Here is a 26845-nt window from a genome sequence, read left to right as displayed (position 1 = left end):
AGAATATCAAAGTGTCAGGAATAGAATAGAATAGAATAGAATAGAATAGAATAGAATAGAATAGAATAGAATAGAATAGAATAGAATAGAATAGAATAGAATAGAATAGAATATATGCTGTTTTGGGGGGGCAGCCGTGGCCTAATGGCTAGAGAGTCGGACTTGTAACCCAAAGGTTGCGGGTTCGAGTCTCAGGTCCGGCAGGCATTGTCAGTGGGAAGGTGAATAACTGCTCCGGGTGTGTGTTCACGGTGTGTGTGTGTTCACTACTGTGTGTGTGCACTTGGATGGGTTAAATGCAGAGCACAAATTCCTAGTATGGGTCACCATACTTGGCCTCACTTCACCTCCTTTCCTTTTCTTTCATTTCCTTTTTACTTTATCAGTCAAAAGTAGACCAGTTCGTCCAGTTCTGTCTCCATAATATGGCATTTGGTATATACAATGTCTCCACAAGGTTTTTTTTTTTTTTTTTTTGCTCTCTTAAGTTGGCCCATGCAAACCTTTTGTTGACTGCAAAGGATTGTCCTGAACAGGTGAAAGGGACTTGCAGGGTTACTTCCTTGACGATAATGCGGTTAACAGCTAGCTCTACTTGGCACAGTTCAGAACGGATGGCTCAGCTAATCGGCAGGACTGTGCACAGCAGGACTGGGCCAAATCCACTGGCAGAGTGTTATTCCAGTTCCTCAGCAAGTCCATGATGTGAAATCTGTTCATTTATTTAAGAGTTTTGTAGAATTTTGTAGATCTTTAAAAAAATGAACTTAATAACCATTTGAGGTTTCAGGTTTGTTGTTGGGCATGTCTCAGGTAAAACTGATTAATTTCCTCCAAGAGGATTAGTCTGAGGCAGATTAGCCTGGCTACCGTTCTTAATGCTAAAGCTATAGTGAGCATATGGGTGTTTGCTAACCACCTGTCTGCCTACTGAGGGGACATCAGTTGGACAGTCGCAGGCGTAGAGGAAGAAGACTGGAATGAATGGGCTGGATGTCTATCTATATCCAGATGGTCTTAGAGTTGCTACACCAGAAGATACAGAGAACTGGGAATCTGAGAGGGAAATGTTTGATCCCAATGTGCGCCTCTTTGTCGCTCTGTTCTCATACAACCCTGCGGTTATGTCTCCAAACCCTGAAACAATGGAGGAGGAACTGCCTTTTGAACAAGGACAGATCATTAAAGTAAATACTTTTTTCGTATCTTCTCGTATTTTAATTTAGAATTATTCAGAACTGCTTATTGAAATGCATGATCTTTAGATCATTTCTGTCCTGCTTAGCTCATGCTGTGAAGGGAGCCTCAGAGACAGCGGGATGTGCTCTTTTGTAGGTATATGGAGATAAAGATGCCGACGGCTTCTATAGCGGCGAGACGGGTGGTCGCTTTGGTTTTGTACCGAGCAACATGGTTTCTGAGATTCCTGTGGAGGACGGAGAGCTTAAACTTCGTCTGTTCCAGCAGGGGTTTTTAGCAGAGGAGACGCCTTCCATAGGCAAGCATTTTCATTGTTCTCTTTTTTTTGTACTTGATTGAACTAGCCATATATTTACTACATAATTAAAAATAGTACACATTTATGGATTTAATGATTGATTCATAGGTAACTTTGTACTTTTGATTTTAGCACCCAGCGAAACTTCTAGTGTGCCGGATGGTGTCAAAGTCGACAGGATGGTGGCCATCTTTGATTATGATCCTTGGGAAAGTTCTCCAAATATGGACATTGAGGTGATGATTATTATTGTATGAATCAATCACAGCCAAGCTTAACCAGTCATATCCAATCATATTGCAACGATTGGATATGAGTCTCACATGAATTTCCTCCCGCACACTGGGGTCTGTTAAAATCAATGGACTCAGGGGACGTGAGAGAGACTTGCTGGTGTCGGTGTTGGATACTGTTTTTTTAGAAAAACGAGTGATTTCTACACTTTTCAATACTATATTTAATAATTGAAAACCCTATTGTAATTGTTACAGTGACCAAAGATCAGCAATCTCCACATAAAACTGATCGGACAGACTAAACCGTCTACAATGTCACCAAAGCCTACTTTTGCGTACTTGTCCTAGGTTTTTCACCTGATCGGAACCAACCAGTGCAGGAAGATTCTCTGGAGAGTGAATATCAATAATTATATTAATTAATAATTAATAAAAAAAATTTAACTTTCAACTCTCCGTAGCAAAGGGATGCCAAAACGTTCGGGCCACCTTTACTGAAACGGCTATAATTTTTGAATGGAATGAGATATCTCCGCCAAACTCACAACACATATGTAAGAGCTCAATCTGAGGTCACATGAAAAAAGTTGCAGAGCTTGGCCACTTGGTAGCGCCATGTAAATAACTACACAACCGTTTGTCCTATTGACATGAAAATGGGTACGCACAGTATTAGTCCAAATTGCCGCAAGTGGCTCTAAGGACATTTGCGCGTCTCAAAAAATATGGCCGCCATAGGCAGATGAACTTTGATCAAAAGTACAAATTTGCTCTCAACTCCTAAACCATTTGTCGCAGGCTCAAGTGTCGTTGGAATCCTTGGCTCACGGCAGACAAAAAGCACGTCTGGCTAAATTTTTTTTAAAACCTGTCCTAGGTTTTTTGCCAGATCGGAACCAAACCAGTGCAGGAAGTTACTCTGGAGAGATAATATCAATAATTATCAAAAAAAAAAGTTTAACTTTTGAATCTCTGTCGCAAAGGGATGCCAAAACATTCGAAAGGGCCAGGGTCGCCTTTACTAAAATGGCTGTAACTTTTAAACGTAATAAGAAATCTTTGCCAAACTCACAATGTGTATGTAAGAGCTCAATCTGAGGTCACATGAAAAAGCTGTGGAGCTTGGCCACTTGGTGGCGCTACAAGAGGGAAAAACATAAAAACAGCCATCAATACGCAACCTATTGACATGAATGTACGCACGGTCTTGGTCCAAAGTGCTCAAGTGGCTATAAGGACATTTGTGCATCTCAAAAAACATGGCCGCCATAGGCTGATGAACATTGATCAAAAGTACGAAATTGCTCTTAACTCTTAAACCATTTGTCGCAGGCTCAAGTGTCATTGGAATCCTTGGCTCACGCCAGACAAAATTCACGCCTGGGTAAATTTAAAAAAAAAAAAAACCTGTCCTAGGTTTTTTGCCGATCGGAACCAAACCAGTGCAGGAAGTTACTCTGGAGAGAGAATATCAATAATTATCAAAAAAAAAGTTTAACTTTTGAATCTCTGTTGCAAAGGGACGCCAAAACATTCAAAAGGGGCAGGGTCGCCTTTACTAAAATGGCTATAACTTTTAAACGGAATAAGAAATCTTTGCCAAACTCACAACGTGTATGTAAGAGCTCAATCTGAGGTCACATGAAAAAGTTGCGGAGCTTGGCCACTTGGTAGCGCTACAAGAGGGAAAAACATAAAAATGGCCATAAAAACGCAACCTATTGACATGAATGTACGCACGGTCTTGGTCCAAAGTGTGCAAGTGGCTATAAGGACATTTGTGTATCTCAAAAAACATGGCCGCCATAGGCTGATGAACTTTGATCAAAAGTACGAAATTGCTCTTAACTCTTAAACCATTTGTCGAAGGCTCAAGTGTCATTGGAATCCTTGGCTCACGCCAGACAAAATTCACGCCTGGGTAAATTTAAAAAAAAAAACCTGTCCTAGGTTTTTTGCCGATCGGAACCAAACCAGTGCAGGAAGTTACTCTGGAGAGAGAATATCAATAATTATCAAAAAAAAAGTTTAACTTTTGAATCTCTGTTGCAAAGGGACGCCAAAACATTCAAAAGGGGCAGGGTCGCCTTTACTAAAATGGCTATAACTTTTAAACGGAATAAGAAATCTTTGCCAAACTCACAACGTGTATGTAAGAGCTCAATCTGAGGTCACATGAAAAAGTTGCGGAGCTTGGCCACTTGGTGGCGCTACAAGAGGGAAAAACATAAAAATGGCCATAAAAACGCAACCTATTGACATGAATGTACACACGGTCTTGGTCCAAAGTGTGCAAGTGGCTATAAGGACATTTGTGTATCTCAAAAAACATGGCCGCCATAGGCTGATGAACTTTGATCAAAAGTACGAAATTGCTCTTAACTCCTAAACCATTTGTCAAAGGCTCAAGTGTCATTGGAATTCTTGGCTCACGCCAGACGAAAAGCACGCCTGGTGAATTTTTTTTTTAAAAACCTGTAATAGGTTTTTTGCCAGATCGGAACCAAACCAGTGCAGGAAGTTACTCTGGAGAGAGAATATCAATAATTATCAAAAAAAAGTTTAACTTTTGAATCTCTGTTGCAGAGGGACGCCAAAACATTCGAAAGGGACAGGGTCGCCTTTACTGAAATGGCTATAACTTTTGAACGGAACAAGAAATCTTTGCCAAACTCACAACGTGTATGTAAGAGCTCAATCTGAGGTCACATGAAAAAGTTGCGGAGCTTATCCACTTTGTGGCGCTACAAAAGGGAAAAACATAAAAACAACCATAAAAACGCAACCTATTGACATGAAAATCGCTACGCACGGTCTTGGTCCAAAGTGCGCAAGTGGCTACAAGGACATTTGCACATCTCAAAAAACATAGGCTGATGAACTTTGATCAAAAGTATGAAATTGTTCTTAACTCCTAAACCATTCATCACAGGCTAACCATAAATACGCAACCTATTGACATGGATGTACACATGGTCTTTGTCCAAAGTGCGCAGGTGGCTATAAGGACATTTGCGTATCTTAAAAAACATGGCCGCCATAGTTTGATGGATTTTGAGCACCTATTACAGCAGGTTAACGGAGGTAAATTGGAACGAAACTCAGTTGGTCTGTTTGACCCACGGCCCTAATGGTCTGTGAGAAATTTGAAAGAAATCGGCCAAATTTTTTAAGGGCGTACACGATTGTACATTGCGTGGTTTTTCATACGTACACACAATTTTCATATCATATGATAGACCTCCTCATTCCGAACAACTTTGCCTCTAGAACCACTGCTGTTCAATCAAACCGTTTGTTAAATGATTGAGAAACCTATTTTTGTGAACTAGTCCTAGGTTTTTTATTCAATCTGAAAAAAAAAAAAAAAAACACTGCAGTATAATTTTCTGGACTCTCTAGGTCAATAATTATCAAAAAAGTTGAAAATCACTCTTTAGGAAGCTATAACGGGGTTGTTTAGAAAAGGGGCCTGTCCAAATATTCCCAAAAGCCTATAAAGTCTAAGCGAAAACTCAAAACTTAAAAAAAAAAAAAACATATGCGACAGGTGATTCTAAACAAGCATGAAAAGTTTTAGGGAGATCGGACCACAGCTGGTGCTGCAACGTTATAAATGTAAAAAAAAAAAAAAAACATTATACTTCTATGGTAAATTACCTTTTTTTATATAATTAATTTAGGTTATTAGAGGCTTGATAAAGCCTTAAAGTGCTTGAACCCCGGTAATCACTGCTTACAGCTACATTTTTATTTTTGTTTCTTCATTCATTCATTTATTCAATCATTAACATAAACTGCACATTCTAGCTATTTATTGTTTTATTCATAACTGAATTGGAATACCACTATTAAACACATGTACAAACATTCATTTCTAAATCTTAAATATAGTTTTAAATCATTGCATTTTGGTTGTTTTCTCCTTTAGGATGAGCTTCCCTTTCGTGCAGGAGATATTATATATGTTTTTGGGGAAATGGACAGTGATGGCTTTTATTACGTAAGTATTATGACCCTGTCTACCCTGCATGCAGTTTTTAGTTTTTTTATAAGGTCGTAAGTTAAAGAATGACTGTTTTATATTGATTCAGGGAGATCTACATGGTTATCGAGGTCTTGTGCCATCAAACTTTTTGCAAGCACTGCCTTGGGACTGACGGAAATGAGCAACCATAAATCAGGAACAGGAGAATGACGTCAGGGTCAGGTTGTGATTATAACCCACTTTACTGAATTCAACTCCAGCTCCAATCTAGCTTTTTGTTTTTTGTTTTAAACCATATAACGTTTCATTTCCTGTAATGTTCATGACGTACCGTCTCATGTGTCTCCAAATGGAGTTGACCTTTTCTCAATGCATGCACTACGTCTAGCGTTAATGAAATACATAAAAGGAAATTAACTTCAAATTAATGCAAGAGCTTTTGAAAGCAGCTATAGCCTTAAAAGCCTGATAATGGTAATTATAATAGAATTATCATCACGCGTCTTCTTCTAGCTACTGATGTTTTTATATTAATTTGAGCTATTTTTGTAATATCCTTTGTGTTTGCAGCAACTGTACAAATTTTGCACACAGTTTAACTTCATTTTATTGTTGTTCCATACAATAATGCACACATACAGGTGAACACTTTTACAATAAGTCATGAAACACAATATTACTGTTAAATAAACAAGACATTCAGATCGAGCATCATTTGGTTCTCCATAAGATCATCCATCGCAGCAAACAGTACACTCATCCATAAAGTAGGAAACACTACACTGTGTAGAGACCTTTAGTAGTGCTGTCTACTTTATGAGTGACTGCACTGTACCTCTAAGGTTCCCGCCTCTTCTCTTTGCGCTCCAATCGTTTCTGTGCACGCTTCCTCTTATCTCCATGTGCTCCGAATGTTCATTTTACAGCTACTTGTTAAACCTGAAATGAAAAGTTCGAAATAATCATTTAATAATTCAGATAATGTTTTAATATGGTTGTATGTTCAGCTGCATCAGCTTCAATTGTTCATAGTGAGTCACTGTAAACCACCAGGAAGTTAAGAGTCATTTTTTATTGCCAGTGCTGTTGTTAAAAATGAAATATTACATGTGTAATTAACTAATCTGAAATAAAATAATATATAACTCATCCAGCTTGGCTGATTTGTTTAAAAATCTATGTGGAATTAATTCAGTGTGAACTAAATCCATTAAGTTCTAGCAAATTCATCTTATTATATTTACATTACATTCACATTTAGCAGTGTACCATCCATGTTCATAAAAACAGAAATACAGTCGTATTTAAACAGTATATTAGAAGAAATGGAAGAGCAGTGCCTTACCAGTTGTCTGCCTGCTTGATCCCGGAAACAACAGCGAAAAGAGAAAGAAGTTGTCGCCTTTTTAACACTTTTTAGGCCACATGGTGCAAACCACAGGAAGAGGCCCTGCAGTCGCTGTCTTAAAGAAGCACGAATGCACGCCTATTGGACTACAGCGAGTTTCGTTCGAAGACGGACTCGAATCAATTCCTTTTAAGGGCATTTTACCCGATAAAAGTCAGATCAGAAATGAGAGAAAAAGCCCTTGGTCTTTAGCATACATAAAAATCACACAAAGACGTAAAGAGGAAGTCTAGTAAACATGTGATCAGATTGCATCAGGCTTCCACATAGTCAGTCTGTGTGGCTTTAAAAACATGATATTCCATCAGGTTAAACACCAACAGTGTTCGCCTGTGAGGAAAATATCATCGGTGGAAGATGTTAGACATTTTGGTGTGTATTTTTACGAATAGCTTTATCAAAACTTCAACATTTGAAGCAACTTGTTTGTGCCACTTGTAGAGCTCTTTCCTGAGGGGGAGGGGTGGTGGCTATGTTGTGCAAAACCACACAGTTTCATCAGCATATTACATATACTACTTTGAGTCCAATATTAAACAGGTTATTATCGAATGAACCCTCTTTCTTGGGTGTCCCTGTTTTTAGATGCTTGAATTTGAACACTTTTTGTAGTCTGTGGTAGTTTGCTAAACAGGAGGCCGCTCTCTTATTTCCCTGAACATGATGTACACGAGATGGACTTGGTTGTCTAGACAACCCAAACCTCAAACTCTCGTTTGACACGCACAGAAGGAAGTGGGGGATGTGCAATGATAATGTACCTAGTGTTGTGAAAAGAAAAGAGAAAAAAAAAAAAAAAACGGGTTGAACATGATTTACAGACATCCCATAATATGTTAATGGGTGATTATTGAAATATGGGTCTTTTTGGCTCTGGTGAAGTTTAGAAATTAAACATTCTTAAACGTGCTTTTTACGTTTTTACTAGTTTGTCTACTAATACAGTCAAACAGTGTGTGTATATGGGCTATTCAACAGATTTGGTGCAAAGTCATAAGTTGGAGAGTTGAAATTCAAACTCAAAATACTCCAAATACAAATTGTGTATGTTTGCAAACTGTGTAATATCCAAGGTACACATTTCTAGTGATTGTGCTGTTAATTCTCATATTGTATTTTCAGAAAGTTTCGGAATATTTGTCCTCTTGCCAAATTTGTCATTACTGAAACACATTAATATATCATTTAATTAGAGGGGTTATATTGACCTATTAGGATTTTTATTTTTTTGCTATTTTATTAAAAAGGTTGCAAAGGTAAGTTAATAACAATTACAATTTGAACAATATTTCAAGTGTAATTTATGAGTTTTGTTGTATTTTGAATCCAGTTTTTCTTTGTAAAAGCCAAAAAGTTGATCATTCTGATTTCAAATTCAGGATTCATTCATTTGAATATACATTGCACCAAAAACTATCATAACATCCTGGTTGGTAATTCAATACACCTTTTTTTTTTGACCAAACATTGCATGTTTTAGTCGTGACTGCACATTTTCACATGACAGTAATGTTTTGGTAGCGACCCACATACTAAAACACTACTAAAACATACTAAAATACAAAAAAATTGCATAACTGTACTGAAATTAACTTATTTCCCCTAAAAAAAGGATTATGAGTTCCCTATTATCACTGCCGAAACAATGATGGCATGTTTCGGTCATGACTGTTACGATAGTGACTATTTTAGGTGCTTTTGAACCTAGCTCAAAATGCTAATCAGCACATGGTTAGCTAGCACAGTTCTGAACAGTTGTACACATATAAAAACCACATTTTATGGAAAAACACCCAAAAAACAGTTATGTCACAACCGAAACTTCACCAATTGGACGACAAAACCAGTCGTAAGTAGCACGGGTATATTTGTAGCAAAAGCCAAAAATACATTGTACGGGCCAAAATAGTTTTTTTCTTTTTTTATTCGCAAAAATCATTAGGATATTCAGTACAGATATGTTCCATGAATTAATTAGTAATATGAATTGCTAAGAACTTCATTTGGACATCTTTGAAGGCGATTTTCTCAATATTTAGATTTTTTTTGCACCATCAGATTCCAGATTTTCAATCAATTGAAAGTTTATTTATTCAGCTTTCAGAAGATGTAAATCTCAATTTTGATTTGAAAAATGATTGGTTTTGTGGTCCAGGGTCACAAATGTTTCAGTTGTGGTTGTTTCTGAGACAATTTTAGTTACATTTGAAGCTAGCTCAAAGATGCTATTCAGCACATGGTTAGCTAGCAGAGTTCTGAACCGTTGTACACATATAAAACTACATTTTATAGAAAAACACCCATAAGTAGCATGGGTATATTTGTAGCAATAGCCAAAATACATGGTATGGGCCATAGTATGGGATTTTCCTTTTTTATGCCAATTAGGATATTCAGTACAGATATGTTCCATGAACATATTTTATACATTTCCTACTGTAAATATATAAACACTTAATTTGTAATTAGTAATATGCATTGCTAAGAACTTCATTTGGACAACTTTAAAGGTTTTTTTTCTTAATATTTAGATTTTTTTTGTTGCACAATCAGATTTTCAAATAGTTGTATCTCAGCCAAATATTGTCCTTACAAACCATACATCAATTGAAAACGTATTTATTCAGCAAGATGTAAATCTCAATTTAAAAAAATGAACTCTTATGATTGGTTTTGTGGTCCATGGTCACAAATGTTTCGGTTGTGGTTGTTTCAGTGACAATTTTAGTTACTTTTAAACCTAGCTCAAAGATGCTAATCAGCACATGGTTAGCTAGCACAGTTCTGAACAACTGTACACATATAAAAACTAAATGTTATGAAATAACTTAAAAAAAGTATGTTTATTTATAGAAAAATTTGTAGTGCCATTCTTAAGCTACACAAAGATTTTTCATACTTTTGAACTCATTTCCCTCAAAATGATGGGGCCTATCCACTCACACCTTGTAGCTATGAGAGAGGGACACATGAATATTTCCTAATCATAAATGTATGGGTGTAGTTAAAATCAGTCTAAGCTAATTGACATTTTTTTTTACATAAAGTTTCAAAAAAAGAGAATAAAAATGAAATTTTTTTTTTGAACTTCACTTTTTAAACATATCAAAATGAGATTTAAAAAACAACAACATTGGATTAAAATGCAAAAATTATTTCAATACCATTTTCCCAAGTACCCAAGAAATGAGGATTTTTATATATATTAAGCTTACTGATATTTTAATTATTATTGTGCTATTCAATAGATAACAGAAGGATATTAGTAAACATCTAAGATTTGAATAAATTATTTTTAAATGTGTTTTTTGGTTGTGGGACAGCAGTTTGCACCTCTTTTTATTTTTTTTATTACTTTGCTTTGTTTTATTTTTAACTGTGTCATTTCCAGTTCATCTCATGTAATCTGTCATGTTTAATAGTGCTTTTTAGAAGAAACGACTGTTATGGAAAACATTTTCAAACATTTTGGAACAAAATAATCATTTCACATCACATATTCGAAATATTCTGTATTTAATCTCAAGCTCTTCACTGACATGTTTGTCACCTTGATAAGCAAATAAGCAAAAAAAAAAACTTGTAATATATTTATTGTTGATAAAAATAGAATAGATTCTATAAATGGTTTACCATTATTTAACTTACTATTTAGAACTGTGTTGTATAATATAATATGAAATATAAGACAACTGTTTTTACTATTAAATTACATCATATTTTATGAATGTACGTTTGTTTCTGGGCCAAGAGTAGAACAATAACATCCAGACATAAAAGCTATTCAAACATAGTAAAAATAAATGATAGAACCCAAGATTAGAAGCCCAAACCAGGGCCCGCAAGCCAAGGTTGGCCCATGATGACGTTTGATTTTGACCGCCATGCTATAAAAATTATCATTCCACTGAAGCATATCTTCATTTGTAATTTCTCTTTGTGTTTTAACACTTTTTGATTTCAGTTTAAATACATTTTAATGTATTTGAATGTACTGCAACACTATTCAAGTTTGATTTTTGGCCCTTTTTCAAGTTTGGCATGATTTCAAATTTAAGCTGGTTATACGTGACCTTTACATATCAAAAAGAAAACAGTTGTAATATGAAGATCTATCAGTTGTAATAAAAATCTGAGACATGAAAGTACCTTAATCCTACTTGTAAATCACTTTATTTCAAAACATTTACGGCAGCTTGCATTTCCAGCGTGTGTGCGATACACTAGCGTCAGAGTTTATGAAAGATGAAGGTTGCATCTAAAGGTCAAATCAAGAGGACCTTGTTTGCCTCTCTTTTATCAGACACACAAATCACTCATTGAGCAATCCACTGAAACCAATGGATCCGTTATCAACGCCACCATGATCTTTATAGTGTTTTACAACTGTTTCTGTGCTAACAACTGTTTCTGTGCTAACAACTGCGTCCTATAAAATGCATTCCCACTGTTTAAGCAGGAGTTGAGGACATACACACCAATAGCACCTGTACAAAAAGATTAAGTCCTGAAATAAATACCATGGTATAGATAGCTTCCTTTAACTAACTGGCTGGTATCCAGACAGGATTAGATTAGGGTTAATTCAATTATTATCTTTGCCTTTAGTTTGTAAAACGAGCTAAATGCCTTCATCCTTGCTACATTTTTAATAAATAAACAAACTATAAACGAGTTAATAAATAAACAAATCCCACATTTAAATATCTTTTTGTTCAGTTTATGAAGATTAATGACTTTAGACTTTTCGAATACAATCATTAATCAATAAACTGTCATTAAAGCTCCCATAAATTATGTCTGAACAGTTTTACATCACTAGCTTAATCTCTACATCATTTTTTTACTGTAAGGCTCACCATATGTCATCTTGTTCGAGTACATGTCCTGGCTGGATTTCTAAAACGCCTAAATTGTGCAAAAATGTCTGGTTTTGGCTTTGTTTTCTTATAGTTTTCGAGTTTTGGCGATGGTAATGATTGAAAAGTAGTTTGACCAATAGCGTGCAGGTATTGTCCAGACTCCAGAGCCATATAAAAAGAGAGTTGCGACACGCTGTGATCTCGCCGCCGCACGGTCACGTGGTTCATGGAGCTCTCAATATTTCCAAACAGCTCCGCGCTGTCAATGTGTTTGAATGGACTTAAATAGGATAGACAGCAGTTTTACTATATTTGCAGCAATTTCGAGTAATTATTAACACATAATGTGCATTGATTGTGTATTGATAACTTCTCTGAATACGCTTTACAATCGCATTTTATTCTGGGGAGTGATAAAGAGACATAATTAATATGTTCTCATACTCTTTGGCAGTCAAATGTGACCAAACACCTTAAGTGTAACTTTTATTCAATTAAATAACTGTAATATATATAGTTAAGTTCTATTTAGTAAATATTTTGAGGAGGTTTTTTTGTACTTAATATGTGCAATAATGATCCTGACCATTTAAAAGATAACATTTTCTAATATAGTATTTAGATTACAGTTAGTGTAATATTTAAGGTTAAATACATCTGCATGTGTATTTGGACATGATCAAACACTCTTTTTTTATACAGTATGTTTCGATTTAATGATTTAATGTTAAAAAAAAGTAATTTACTCTTGTTTTATGATATTCAAATATACAACATAAGTGAATATTATAAAAGGCAAGCAAAAATGGCATTTAACATAATAGAAAAGATGAAAATAATGTTTAAAAAACACAAGGCAACGAATTGCATTCAGCATACATTTTTATCGTGTTTCTTGAATGCAGTCTTTACTGAAATGCATTCAACCTCCTACAGTGAGAGAAAGATTGCAGAAAGATATGACAACTAGTATCTGGTTATGGTCGCTATTACGGTGTTTCTCACGTTATCCAGCTGCATTTACAGTTTAACTGTTTATTTTTTAACGATAAACATTAACTATAACACGCTTCATAAAACACCACTATTGGCCGCTCCATGACACGCTTTACTTCCGCATTCCTCAGTTCCTATGGAAGCCTATGGGAGTGTCGCAACTCTCTTTTTATATGGCTCTGGTATTGTCATAATCGACCAATCATGGAGTGCGAGAAGGTGGAATCCTCAGAGTAGATACAAATACTCGTTCAAATACTGTATAAGGGCTAAAGCACGTAAATATGGAAAAAAACAAAGCGAAAACACGTACATTTTAAGCAATTTAGAAATCCTGCCCAGGTCAGAAGCTAACATTGACAAATAAAAAGTCAAAATAGTATATTTTAGAGTCACCACTAGATGGCGTGACTATTTCAGATCAGAGACTATACCTGGTGTTCTATTCAAACATCCACAGGTGTATTTATGTCACATTATGCGGTATATCGATGTATCAAAAACTTTATTAACACATACATAACAGTAAAGACATGTAACTTTTGTATTACGTTGTCATTCACTTCATTTTACTGTAGTCTTGTTTGCTTACAGCTCTGAAGATGGGACTGTGCAATCACATTATTCATCAGTTAGTGATAACTGATAATATTGTTTTTTCATGAGTTATTTAGAAACATGTGAAAGTTTGTTATGGGTGGAGAACGTATTTGTCATCATGACTAGATTAGAGTAGAGAAGATACACTGAACTTTCCTCATAACTGACAGGAATCTCTAATACACATTCTAATACATACAGTTTTATGGTCAGGTTTTCTGTTGTAAAACGTGAAAGGAGGAGTGACTGAGATAAAGCACTCTTATAAAATGCACCACCAAAATATCCCATCATAAAACGTATTACCTGTTTCTTCAACTGGATTGTTCATTCAGGTGGATTTTCATCCCGTTTTTTAAGAATGAATGTGCTTTGCTTTTCCGTACTTGCTATTTTATGCAGGTTTGCTTCAAGTGCAGGTAAGTGGTGCATCTATATGTCATCTTATTTATCATAAAAACTGTTACTGTTAAATCTGATCCTGCTGAATTGTCCCTCAATTCATAATTTTAATGTTAATTTTACTTGTTGATTTCTGATTTGTATACGATTGAAGTATTATATGCTATGACCTGAGCATAGACATGTATGTGTAATCAATTAAATGTGATCATATTACATTATCAATATATAAATTAGTTTACAATGTGCCTATATTTTTCAGAATGGTGCTATCAGTCTCAAGTAACTTGCAGCAATGGGTCCCATGCATGTGTAGGTGAGCACTGTGCCTTGTTCAATGCTTTATATTAAGTTATTAAAAGAAAATACAGTGTTTTTTTATGTTTGGAGTCATTAATATTTCTTTAGGCCTATTTAAAAAACGTTTATTCAAAAAGGATGCATTCAAAATTGCTCAAAAGAGACAGGGAACTTTTAATTAATCAAGAATCCTTAAAAAATGCATTAGGATTTCCACAAAAGTATTAACCAGCACAACTGTTTTCAACATTGATAATGTTTCTTAAGCAGCGAATCGGCATAATAGAATGATTTCTTAAATTTAATGTGACTAATGATGCTAAAAATTCAGATTTTGCCATGACAGGAACGAAAATGGCATACTAAAATAGAAAAGTTATTTTAAATTATAATAAAATCCTACAGTAATACATAGAAATGCATCACTGATGAGCAAAAGAGACTACAATCTAAACATTTGAACAATAGTGTATGATTTATATTAACATAGCATGACTTTCTGTATAGGACCGGACGACTGGGAGTCGGTAGCTGCAGCCTGTGGACAGTCAAAACAGTCACCCATTAACATTGTAACAAAGCAAGTTGTAGTTGACGGTCGTCTGACCCCAGTGCAGTTTACAGGCTACCAAGAGATAATCAATACTGTCATTACAAACAATGGACACACATGTAAGTTACTCTTAAGTATTCACATTTTCATGGTGAATATCTCTATCCATTGGCAACTGTATATCACTTTATAATTTTTATTTTATTTTTTATTATCATATATACTTTGTTATCTCTAGTGCAAGTTAATCTGCCAGACAGAGCAACAATTAATGGAGCCAATTTAGGAGCCAATTACAAAGCTCAGCAGCTTCATCTCCACTGGGGCAAGAATGGTGGACCTGGATCAGAACATACTGTAGATGGAGAGAAATACCCTATGGAGGTAACCGGCTATTGGGATCCATCTTATTTTTAATGTACAAATAGGCATGGGCCGGCTATTTGTAACTTAAATGTGCGTAGCTTCTGGTACATCCACTTAATATTATTTTAGCTGTCCAAAAACATATTCATAAACACTCTGGGTTATAGCGCACATAGTTCTGCCGTTTTCACATAGTTCTTGACCTTTCTCACATTTCTGGGTTTCTCATAGCAGAAGTCATCATAGTTGGGTAAAATCCAAGAGCAGTGAATAAGAGCACCACAAATATTATTTTAAAATTCCCATTTGCTCAAATAGGAAAAGAAAACTCCACAATAGTGATTTCACGACTTTCAATCAAAGGAAAAAAAATTGAGAGAGACTGATATCGGCAGTCAGAAGAGAGAACGATGTCAAGACGCAGTATTAGAAACACCCTCGCATAAGCGAGAACCTTTTTCTTTCTTTTTTTTGTAACTTGATGAGAAGGTGATATAAAATGAGTATAGTGTTATAAATGCACATACAGTCAAGCCCAAAATTATTCATACCCCTGGCAAATTCTGACTAAAAGTTATTTTTATTCAACCAGCAAATATTTTTTTGATTAGACACAGACGTCTCCCAGAAGATAATAAGACGATGTACAAAAGGCATCATTGTGGAAAAAGTATTTACTCATCTTTTATTTACATTTGAACAAAAAGTGGCATGTCCAAAATTATTCATACCCTTCTCAATAGTCAATAGAATAGTGTTTATTGGCTATTGCAGCAATCAAACGCTTCCTGTAATTGCTGACCAGCTTTTTGCATGTCTTCACTGGTATTTTTGCCCATTCATCTTTAGCGATGAGCTCTAACTTTTACAGGTTGGAGGGTTTCCTTGAATCACCATGATCTTTAGCTCCCTCCACAGATTCTCAATTAGATTTAAGTCTGGACTCTGGCTGGGCCACTGCAAAACGTTAATGTTTTTGTCTGATAACAATTTCTTCACCACTTTTGCTGTGTGTTTTGGGTCGTTGTCGTGCTGAAATGTCCACTGGTGCCCAAGGCCAAGTTTCTCTGCAGACTGTCTGATGTTGTTGTTGAGAAATTTGATGTATTGCTCCTTTTTCATGATGCCGTTTACTGTGATTAGGTTACCAGGTCCACCGGCTAAAAAAAAACCCAAAACATTTGGTTCCCACCACCATGTTTGACAGTGGGGATTGGCGTTCTTAGGGTTGAAGGCTTCTCCTTTTTTATGCCAAATAAAGGCTACATCATTGTGGCCAAACAATTCAATTTTTGTTTCATCTGACCATAAAACAAAAGACCAGAAGTCTTCTTCTTTGTCCAGGTGAGCATTTGCAAAGGCCAAGCGGGTCCTCTGAGATTTTTCACAGTCCGAAACATCTTGTATTTTTAAAAAAATACTTTACACTGTAGCCACTGGAACTTCAAAACATTTAGATATGGTCTTATAGCCCTTTTCTGACAGCAACCACAATGCGCAGCCGCAGGTCCTCAGTGAGCTCCTTTGTCTTAGCCATGACTGTCCACAAACCAACAGCAGAGAGCTTCTGTTTTTCACCTGTTGAGTTGATTAAAACAGCTGTTCCCAATGAATCAGGGAAATTAGGATGCTTTAGAACAGCTTGGACTATTTGGAATGGTATAGAACTTTGGATTTTTCCAAAGACTGTGACAGTTTGCAAAGGGTATGAATAATTTTGGACATTTTTGTTCAAATGTAAATACAAGCTGAGAAATATTTTTTTTCCCCACAATGATGCCTCTTGTACATCGTCTTATTATCTTTTAGGAGAAACCTGTCATTTCCGGTAAAAAAAAATGGTTGAATAAAAGTAACTTTAAGTCAGAATTTGCCAGGGGTATGAATAATTTTGGGCTTGACTGTACATTTTTAAAAAAATCAAAATATGAAAAACTTTCAAAGATTTATGATAATGATGACCTTGAAACGTGTCTTCACAGTCTTGTGAAAAGGGTCCATTGCTTACTCTGCGTGATATTGCAAAGTGGTATTTGTTATTATATTATTTTAGTTTATTCATATATTCTAGAGCAAATAGCTTTACTGTTTACTGCATGTTTCTTCTACTTATTTACCAATTGCGGCTAATAAATTGGAAGTCACTCACATTCACATGCTGCTTGATGTTGCATAGCAGTATTTGTTATCATAGAATTTCAATTTATTAACGTAGTCATAAACACTGGGTTATAGTGCAAATAGTTTTACCATTTACTGCATGATTCTTCAACTTATTTTTAGCCTACCAATAGTGAACAACAACGAAAAGTCAGTTATGATGCTTTATATTGCGAAGATGTATTTGTTATCGTATTTTAACGTATTAATGTATTTATAAACACTCTGGTTTATAGAGCAAATAGATTTACTGTTCACTGCATGATTCTTCTGCTTATTCACCAATTGCGGCTAGTATCGCACTTTCGCCGAAAATTATTTATATCCACATTGCAAAATAAAGAGGACAGACAGGTTTTATTTCTTCACTTATTTGTGAATCGAAACTAAGCAAGAATTTTGTATCCTTAACAGCTTCATATTGTACATATAAATGAAAAATACAACTCTGTGGAACAGGCCAGTACTGATCCTTCTGGAGTTGCCGTTCTTGGATTTTTTTATGAGGTAAAACCACAGATGCGTTTCTAAATGTTTGTTAACTAACACAAAGTTAATACACCAGTGTTTTATGACATGTATATCTTACAGGTATCAGCAAATGCCAATAACAAATATGATGGGATCATAAATTCTCTGAAAAATGTTACACGTCCTGGTAAGGCTATTTTATATACCTTCAAAGCTAAAGAAAAATGTTCTTTTATTGCCTCTTGTTAGATATACAGCAGTGCTATACATAGTCACTCAAGGTCATGACAGGCTATCTCTAATATGGGTGGAACCTGTTTGATAATGTCTTATTATTCAAACAGAGTATATTTAGAACAAAGAACAGGAACTTCATGACAACTTATAAAACATCTTTTTTTAGGAACCAATGTAACACTTCCAGCTGTGTCATTAGACATGCTCATTCTCCCCCATAATGAACTGGAGAGGTACTTCCGCTACGAGGGGTCCCTCACCACACCAGGCTGCTCTGAAGCTGTGGTCTGGACAGTATTTGAGAAAGCGATACCGCTCAGCAAAGAACAGGTAATCTGCTGTGCGTATTAAACAGGTGAATCTTTAACACATCATAAGAATACCATATAACCGTCTTATCTTCGTCTCGCAGCTTTCTGCATTTTCAAACCTGATGTTTTCTGATGGGACTCCAATGGTAAACACATTCCGACCTGTTCAGCTGAGGCATGACCGCACAGTGAATTATTCAAGGAGTTATGTTTTCTGTGTTAGCACTGTCTTATTGATCAGCTCTGTTTTCACATCCCTCTATGCTCTCACTGTCTAATTTAGGTTGAGGTTTTGCTCTAAAGCAAGTTATTTATCATTCATGAATAAGTTATGACAAATCAAACTTTACTGTGACTTTAATGTGTATCTAATATCATCTAAAAATGATCTATGAAAAGCAGCTAGTCAAACATATGCACCCTCTCCACATCCCACTTCTGAGGTCGTCTGTATAACTGAAATTAATTATACATCATAAAATCATAGTTTTGACATCTATTGAACTTCTATAATTATGTTATTAAAAAATATTTAACTGTGTCCCAAAATTTGCACACAACTGTTACTGTTACAAGAATGTAGAAAAGGGGTTCTAATTTGAGCGCTATTTTGGAAAGTATAAATCAACAAAAGCAAAAAAACATTCTATAAAATATACACTGTACACTATAAAAAGTTTTCACCAGTTTCAACTTAAAAACTTAAGTTCAGCAGCTGCCTTAATTTTAAGTTAAATCAACTTAAGTTGTTTTAACTCACAAGTTAAATCAACTAATTTTTAGTGTAATAAGTTCAAATGACTTGTAGTTTTAAGCCGATTTAACTTAAATTAAGGCAGCTGCTGAACTTAAGTTTTTAAGTTGAAACTGGTGAAAACTTTTTACAGTGTAGTTGAATTGTAACAAATTTTCCGGGGGGATGGTGTGGTCAAGTAGTCTATTTCTTTAGTGGGGTTGGGGATCCTGTAAATAACTTTACAAAATGATTATAAATGTATCTCATTTTAAACACGATTTTATGTAATTAAACATTAGGCTTCATTAAATTAACTACGATTTAAAAGCCATTTTCTTTGAGGCCTGAACGATTTTTTTAGGACTGTCATTGATATATAAATATGACAAAACTGCCAGTAGGTGGTAGCAAATTCTTTCTTGAATAAATGATTAACTGAATCATTCAATTCAAATGATTCGCTCAAAACTGCAGATTCAGTTAGAAACGAAGCAATTAAATGAATCGTTGAATCATTGGCTCACTTAATTCATTCAAAAGTCGATTCATTCAGAATTGTTGATCTGCACTGTTGTATATGTATATGTATTTGTATGAATAGCACATTTGCAATCCAGCTCACATTCAGGAAAACACTCTTACTTAATATGAACTAAATAACTCATACAGAGGTATTTTATCTTTCATTACTTGAATTATAAGAGCAGTGGGCTTCATCACGCAGTGAATGCTTTTTGACTGTCAATACATGTTTTTTGTTTGTATTTTGCAGTCAGTGACATACTCGATAATGTCATTTATCTATCTGTCCCTCACAGTCACATATACAGAATAATAATGTCATAATGTCAGGAAATGTCTTTAAACTCGAATTAGTGAAATGTACCTTCTGTTGTCTTCGTTTTAAAGAGCGTCGTCCATTTTGCGTGAAAAATAAGGAAAACTTGCTTTTCAAGATGGGAGATGCCTGCATCCCTCAGTTCGAGCCCTGAATATACAACAAATCATAAGCTAACAGAGGAAATAGAGAAACATGGTTGCACATGTGATATTATTAGATAATGTTTAAGAACTGGGTTTGGGGATTTTTATGATTAGAATGACTGTATTCTTGTGTTTTCTTTATCGGTAAATGTTCAGTCTAACTTAATAAAACAATAAAAAGAAACTTGACAAATAAACGAACACATGGTCGTACAATGATTGTTTGTTTCAGTGTATAATGAATAACCAACCATGTGAACGTTATACAAGCTGAACACTTCGCTACTGTTTATTGCACCTTTTAGAGCTGAATGGATGAAAAGGAAGTGTGTTCTCATTGGCCAGATTCTTAGAAGACTAGATTACTTATTGACGTTCCAAGTTGGGTGATTTATTATTGGTAATAAATACCTGGCAACCAAACGGAGAATATAGGAAAGTATGAAATGCGAACCGAATTTTAAATTCAAAGAAAATCTTTTTGGAGTGGCAGACAAAATCAAAAAGACTGGGAAAGCATACTTATTCATTCATTAATTCAATCAATCATTCATTCATTCATTGAAATGGACTATTAGTTATCAGAATCCAACGCTCTCCATTGACTTTGTATTGCGGGAAGCTAACTTCTTGTCATTTCTGACTTATAACAAAAAACAGAACAATGTCTAAAATGTGACAAGGTGTACAGTAAACAAAACTATGTTTTTGTAAAATGTTGACCCAAAAAACGAGTGTTTAAGGACACAAATAGTTGTAGATGTCAGGTTATGTCACGTTGGGCCATTCAGTTAGATCATTTCTCCAACAGAAGGAAGGTAAGAAAAAGGAGAACTGACATAGAATAAAATTTAGTTTTTCAATATGTCTTCTCCTTTCAGGCTGGTGAAATAATCATTTGACATTATTAAAAATAATGAATGTTTACTGTCGCGTTAAATTTCCCTCCAGCGGACATAGTTCTCAGAGTAATATGACACTTTGCGCTCTACTTTTGTGTCCTTAAACGTTTGTTTTTTAGATCGACGGCTAACGTAGTTCTGTGTTTTTTAGCTTGTTTACCGTTAACCTTGTCACATAGCAGCTTTTAGACATTGTTCTGATATTTGTTATAAGCAGTGGTGGGGAAAGTTCCTTTTAAAAGTAATGCATTACAATATTGAGTTACTTCCTAAAAAAGTAACTATGTTACTTAGTTACTTTTTATGAAAAGTAATGCGTTACATTACTTTTGCGTTACTTTTTAAATCTGATTAGGGCTAGGGCTTGCTTGTTTTTTTATATAAAAAGCAATTTGTTTGCAAATGTAAAAGCCTTTTCACATCAAAAGCCTCATTCTTAGAGAAAAGTAAATTCACGTCTGTACAGTAGACTGCAGATAAAAAATGTCAACTCTTCAGAAATAAAAAAAAAGGAAAACAAATGTTGGATTATTTTGAGTAATTTTTGCGTATTAGTATGGATGAATTAGATCATCGAAGTTCGGCAGCAAAGACATTGGTTAATAGATATACATTGGTATAAAGATATTTGTATTATTTAACATATTTAATTATTACAGGTTTGCTTTTGAATTTTACTGTTTTTGTTCATTTTGAGGAATGCTGTATCTGTTTTTTAGTGAGTGAGATGAATTAATGCATGTTCACATTTATTGTAGAACTAAAGTTACATTTTACTCACAATTTCTCTCAACATGGGGACAGGAGAGCTTTTAATCAATAAATGGGGGAAAAAGTAACTCAGATATTTTCTTGTCAATTAAAAAGTAATGCGTTACTTTACTAGTTACTTGAAAAAAGTCATTATACGTAACTTGCGTTACTTGTAATGCGTTACCCCCAACACTGGTTATAAATCAGATATGACAAGAAGGTTCCCTCAATTCAAAGTCAATGGAGAGCGGTGGGCGTGGTTCTCAGGTTATGACACGTGTCTTTGTCACTATGCCGAACCTGCCGAATGTACGAGGGGCGGAGTGAGCAACTTTCGGCTGTAAAACTTTGCTGGACCTGGCAACCCTAATCACTGTGACCACAGTCCAGCATTATATTCTGAGAGAAACATGGATCGCTGGAAAGGTAGGGTTGCTCTTGTCACTGGTGCTTCGGTGGGAATCGGAGCTGCAATCGCAAAGTCTCTTGTCCAGCATGGCATGAAGGTGGTCGGCTGTGCCAGAAATGTGGAGCAAATTGAGGTAACGTTATGCGTTAGCATAGGCTACACTTGAGAGAAGTATGCACCAGCTTAATAATTGCGTGTTTTTGTTTTGTCTTACAGAAACTGGCAACAGAATGTGTCAGTAGTGGATTCAGTGGCACTCTGTTTCCATATAAATGTGATCTGTCTGTAGAGGACGACATGTTATCCATGTTCTCCTGGATCAAAGTTCAACATCAGGGTGTTGATGTGTGCATTAATAACGCTGGTTTGGCTCTCCCAGAGAATCTACTGAGCGGCAAAACCAGTGGCTGGAAGACTATGCTGGATGTAAGTAGCGATTTGACGCGACGAAAGCCACCGAATCATTTAAATCAGTCCTTTCCAATGAACCGTTTCATTAGACGTTTTTTTTTTTCTCGAATAACTGCGTTGTGAAGCTTCGAAACGTGGAATCATTGTTTTTGAATCTGATTCGGGGCTTGCTCTGGAAATGTTTCGAAAGTTCAATGGTTCGTCGCTTGGGGGCAATTTAAGCCCAGCGACGAACCATTAAGCCAGTATCCATGGTTTTTATCTAAACTAGGATCAGCTTTATAAATGTAGGCCTATAGATGCTTTAAATTAGATGTTTCTGTAATTAAAAGGAAAGTAGTGGTCAATATACTTTAATATGCGTTTTTAGAAAAGCCCTTAATAAAATAAACAAAACAAGCCCCGCAGAACACATAGGGTCTATTATACAGGTAGCCTTTGTGCCAAAAAAAATTAGAATATCGAGGGAAAGTCACTTCAACAATTTGTTTCAAATAGTGAAACTTGTGTGTTATATTAGTTCACTACACACAAAGTGAAATATTTCAAGTATTTATTTGTTTCAATTTTGATGATTATGGATTAAAGACCAAAAAAAATCCAGTATTTCACAAAATTTGAATATTTCATGTGACTTATAAATAAAGGATCTCAAACCTGTGTGTTAATGTACTGTATTATGTCCTCAGTACTTTGTTGGGCCTCCTTTTGCACTAATTACAGCATCAAGGCGGCATACAAGTGTACGTGGTGGTTCTTGATGCACTGACACCAGCCTCAGTCCACTCCTTATGCTTGGGAATCCTCTCAAGGCTACAGTCATCCCTGTCACTTGTGCCACATTATTCCCTTCCTCTTAACACTCTGTTTAACAGAGTCTGTTAATATACTTCAATACTGCGCTCTGTGAGCATCCAGCTTCTGTTGCAATTGCCTTTTGAGACTTCTCCTCCTTATGGAGGGTGTCAATGATGGTCTTCTGCACAACTGTCAAGTCAGCAGTCCATGATTCTGAAGCCTACTAAGCCATAATCCTAATTATGTAAAATACTGGATTTATTTTATTTTTTTATCTTTAATCCATAATCATTAAAATTGAAACAAATAAAGGTTTGAAATATTTCACTTTGTGTGTAGTGAACTAATATAACATACAAGTTTCACTTTTTGAAACCAATTATTGAAATAAATGGACTTTCCCCCGATATTCAAATTTTTTTTTGGCACATACCTGTAGGCAGTGTTGCCGATCTTGGTATGAAAACAAAAACTGAAAAATAAACCTAACCCACTTAATTAACTGTCTAAAATGTTAAATTAAGTGAAAAAGACAAGTCCAAAAGCGTGTATTATAGCATGATCTGGCAACAGATTATAGGCTACAGATACTTTGTTTAATGGTTTTTGATGATTTGTTAATTGCATTTGTTATATTTTCAATAAAGCATCTTCAATGGGCTTGTAAAAGCTGTTTTTATGCCTGTTTTGACCAGCAGGCGTCACCAGCGTGTTGTGTTTTCAGCGCTTTGAAACTGTGAATCATTTTGTGAAGCATTGGTTCAATTGATTGAAGCTTCGTCAAGGTTCATTTCTCCCATCAACCGAGTCAGTGATTCATTTAAGTCGGCATTCTCTGGTTTCTCAGCGTGCATTTACAATGCTGTTTTTTGTTACATGTTTTTAAATAAGTTTAGTTATTGTGATTGCATGTCTCCACATTCATTTTGTTGTATGATTCCGTTTATAAAAAATAGGAAGTACTTTTACAATAATTTCCTGTACGTTTGAGTACAGAGGGTTTGCATTTAGTGCCGCCTATGGGCTTAAAGACAAACTCAACTTTTTTTTTTATGTGTGTTTATACAACTGTTGAAATTTTGGATATTAAATAAACTTTTCACTTTATCAGTCAAGAACTTGGTTTACTTGAATACTCCATAGTTTTTCTCCTTAACAGTTCACTCATTGATTTTAAAACGGAATGGATCTTGAGTTCAGTGAGTCAGTGAACTATTGAAACTGCTCAGATTAAACTAATTAATAAAATAAAAAGTTTTACTTTTTGTTCAGGTGAATGTCATTGGCCTGTCGGTTTGCACCCGTGAGGCTTACCAATCTATGAAAGAAAGAAATATTGATGATGGCCATATTATTAATATTAACAGGTACAAGAATGTTTTATTGGGCTTTTTTGCCTGTATTCAAATTCTAGCCTATGTTCCGGGTCAACAAACATCTAATATATTTGTTTGTTTCAGCATGAGTGGACACCGCGTCGTTAACAATGCTGTTACACACTTCTACACTGCCAGCAAATATGCAGTGACGGCTCTCACAGAAGGTCTGCGGCAAGAGTTACGAGAGGCCAAAACCCACATACGTGCCACAGTAAGAGCAAAAGAATCAAGATCTGCTTCTGTTGAACACTTTATTTATGTTATATGATTATTGCATGTCCAAAGACTTGGCTGTAAGTGTGCTCTTTCTTTAACAGTGTATATCTCCTGGTTTAGTGGAGACAGAATTTGCCTACCGACTCTTTAGTGAAAACCAAGAAAAGGCTGCTGCTACTTATCAAGGCATAAAGGTAAAGGTACAGTTCTGTTTCCTTATACATGTTGTAGGTCATTATTTACATGTTTAAATATTTCATATTTACAGTGCCTACAAGCAGATGATATAGCAAACGCAGTGGTGTATGCACTAAGTGCGCCTCCTCATGCTCAAGTAAGCATCATCCCTCACTGGAGACAACAATATTGTGCTGTTAGTTTTTGCTAGCATTGTTCATGTATACAGTGGGAAAAGCATTGTATGTACATTAATATTTCATGGCTAAATTTTTATATATTGGCTTTCCTTTCCTATCTAGATTGGTGACATTCAGATGAGGCCTGTGGAGCAGCTGGCATAAACTGAATGGAGAAACAGGATGAAGCATCTCTTTTAGATGTTTATCATCTTAATAGCTCATGAATGGTATGAATGTAAAATGTAAAACTGACAAAAGCTTCAAGAATGTCCTATAAACTTTTTGCACTCCAGAACACAGAATACTGCTCTGTCTGATCAAGAACTTTAAAGTTTTTCATAATAATTTGAACGACTATTTTTGCATATGTAAATTATTCAAGTGCTGATGCAAAATCAGTGTAAATTATAATGGTTAGCTTTATAAAATGAGCATCTTCAGATAAACAAATGCTTTGAGGAATATTAAGGAAATATAATGATGCTTTATAAATTTCTCTTCAGTTCTGCGCCTGCAGTTCTGACCTTTAATATTTTTAAGTGAGGTATTAACTAATAAATGAAAAAATGAGGTTTACAGTGCCTTGCGAAATTATTCATACCCCATTTTTTTCACATTTTGTTATGTTGCTGCCTTATGTTAAACTACTTTAAATTACTTTTTTCCCCCACATCAAACTACACTCCCTGCTCCATAATGGCAAAGCAAAAATAGGTTTTTAACATTAGTGCAAATTTATTAAAAATAAAAAACTGAAAAGATCCGGTTGCATAAGTATTCATTTCTTGGATACTTGAAATTTAGCTCAGGAGCATTCATATTGCTTATAGATGTTACTACACTTCGAGTGGAGTTATTGAATGAGTATGATTTAGAAAGGCACACACCTCTCAGAAAAGGTCTAACAGCTGAAAATGCATATCTGAGCAAAAGCCAAGTCCTGAGGTCAAGATAACTGCCTGTAGAGCTCAGTGACAGACTTGCATTAAGGCAATGATCTAGGGAAGAGTTCAGAAAAAAATCTGCTGCATTGAATGTTCACAGAAGCATTATCCATAATGGAAGACGATTGGAACAACTAGGACTCTAGAAAATGTCTGCCAGCCCCCATCCAAGCTGACAGAGCTTGAGAGGTGAAAAGGTGAGGCAAAGAATGGCAGATAATTGCCAAATGCAGATGTGCAAAGCTTGTCACATCATACCCAAAAACACTTGAGGCTGTAAAGGTGCTTCAACTATGTACTGAGTTAAGGGTATGAATACTTATGCAAAGTACTTATTTCAGTGTTTTATTTTTAATAAATTTGTAAAATTTGCAAATCTGTTTTTTGCTTTGTCATTATTATGGTGAATGGAGTGTAAATTGATGTGGGGAAAAACTAATTTAAAGCAGTTTAACATAATGCTGCAACAAAACAAAATGTGAAATAAATGAAGGGGTATGAATACTTTTTCAAGGCACTGTATGTCTTTGCTTCGTAAAGTGTATTTAAATAAACTATCAAATAGA

The 26845-nt window shown here is 35.3% G+C and overlaps 3 protein-coding genes across 3 annotated transcripts; all 3 read left to right on the top strand.

The window, feature by feature from the left end:
- Window positions 1-792: 792 nt before the first annotated feature.
- Window positions 793-6871, top strand: LOC141285404 (RIMS-binding protein 2-like). The gene is made up of 5 exons (XM_073818416.1): window positions 793-1187; window positions 1336-1498; window positions 1631-1734; window positions 5666-5737; window positions 5829-6871. The coding sequence occupies exons 1-5, from the start codon at window positions 981-983 to the stop codon at window positions 5892-5894; spliced, it is 612 nt and encodes a 203-aa protein (XP_073674517.1). The 5' UTR covers window positions 793-980; the 3' UTR covers window positions 5895-6871.
- A 7028-nt stretch (window positions 6872-13899) lies between these two features.
- Window positions 13900-20309, top strand: LOC141284901 (carbonic anhydrase 4-like). The gene is made up of 8 exons (XM_073817931.1): window positions 13900-14007; window positions 14253-14306; window positions 14798-14962; window positions 15082-15227; window positions 17784-17876; window positions 17961-18027; window positions 18244-18407; window positions 18490-20309. The coding sequence occupies exons 1-8, from the start codon at window positions 13950-13952 to the stop codon at window positions 18664-18666; spliced, it is 924 nt and encodes a 307-aa protein (XP_073674032.1). The 5' UTR covers window positions 13900-13949; the 3' UTR covers window positions 18667-20309.
- A 1808-nt stretch (window positions 20310-22117) lies between these two features.
- On the top strand, window positions 22118-26845 carry LOC141284627 (dehydrogenase/reductase SDR family member 11-like). Its single transcript, XM_073817622.1, has 7 exons — window positions 22118-22305; window positions 22389-22598; window positions 24654-24748; window positions 24842-24971; window positions 25078-25170; window positions 25245-25310; window positions 25456-26845. Exons 1-7 carry the CDS (start codon window positions 22174-22176, stop codon window positions 25495-25497), a joined length of 768 nt encoding a protein of 255 aa, XP_073673723.1. The 5' UTR covers window positions 22118-22173; the 3' UTR covers window positions 25498-26845.

The sequence above is a fragment of the Garra rufa genome, chromosome 14 (genome assembly GCF_049309525.1).
Source record: "Garra rufa chromosome 14, GarRuf1.0, whole genome shotgun sequence".
NCBI classification, from domain to species: Eukaryota; Metazoa; Chordata; class Actinopteri; order Cypriniformes; family Cyprinidae; genus Garra; species Garra rufa.
Note: the sequence above shows the minus strand (reverse complement) of the source record. Positions and strands in the feature narration are given on the sequence as shown.

What these genes read in the sequence shown, in the direction of transcription:
- LOC141285404 (XM_073818416.1), top strand. Translation starts at nt 981, where the DNA reads ATGAATGGGCTGGATGTCTATCTATATCCAGATGGTCTTAGAGTTGCT. An exon ending in AACAAGGACAGATCATTAAA is followed by an intron (nt 1,188 to 1,335) that starts GTAAATACTTTT and finishes GCTCTTTTGTAG; the next exon opens with GTATATGGAGATAAAGATGC. An exon ending in ACAGTGATGGCTTTTATTAC is followed by an intron (nt 5,738 to 5,828) that starts GTAAGTATTATG and finishes ATATTGATTCAG; the next exon opens with GGAGATCTACATGGTTATCG.
- LOC141284901 (XM_073817931.1), top strand. Translation starts at nt 13,950, where the DNA reads ATGAATGTGCTTTGCTTTTCCGTACTTGCTATTTTATGCAGGTTTGCT. An exon ending in GAGAGAAATACCCTATGGAG is followed by an intron (nt 15,228 to 17,783) that starts GTAACCGGCTAT and finishes TATCCTTAACAG; the next exon opens with CTTCATATTGTACATATAAA. An exon ending in TTCTTGGATTTTTTTATGAG is followed by an intron (nt 17,877 to 17,960) that starts GTAAAACCACAG and finishes TATATCTTACAG; the next exon opens with GTATCAGCAAATGCCAATAA.
- LOC141284627 (XM_073817622.1), top strand. Translation starts at nt 22,174, where the DNA reads ATGGATCGCTGGAAAGGTAGGGTTGCTCTTGTCACTGGTGCTTCGGTG. An exon ending in GCTGGAAGACTATGCTGGAT is followed by an intron (nt 22,599 to 24,653) that starts GTAAGTAGCGAT and finishes CTTTTTGTTCAG; the next exon opens with GTGAATGTCATTGGCCTGTC. An exon ending in CATATTATTAATATTAACAG is followed by an intron (nt 24,749 to 24,841) that starts GTACAAGAATGT and finishes TGTTTGTTTCAG; the next exon opens with CATGAGTGGACACCGCGTCG.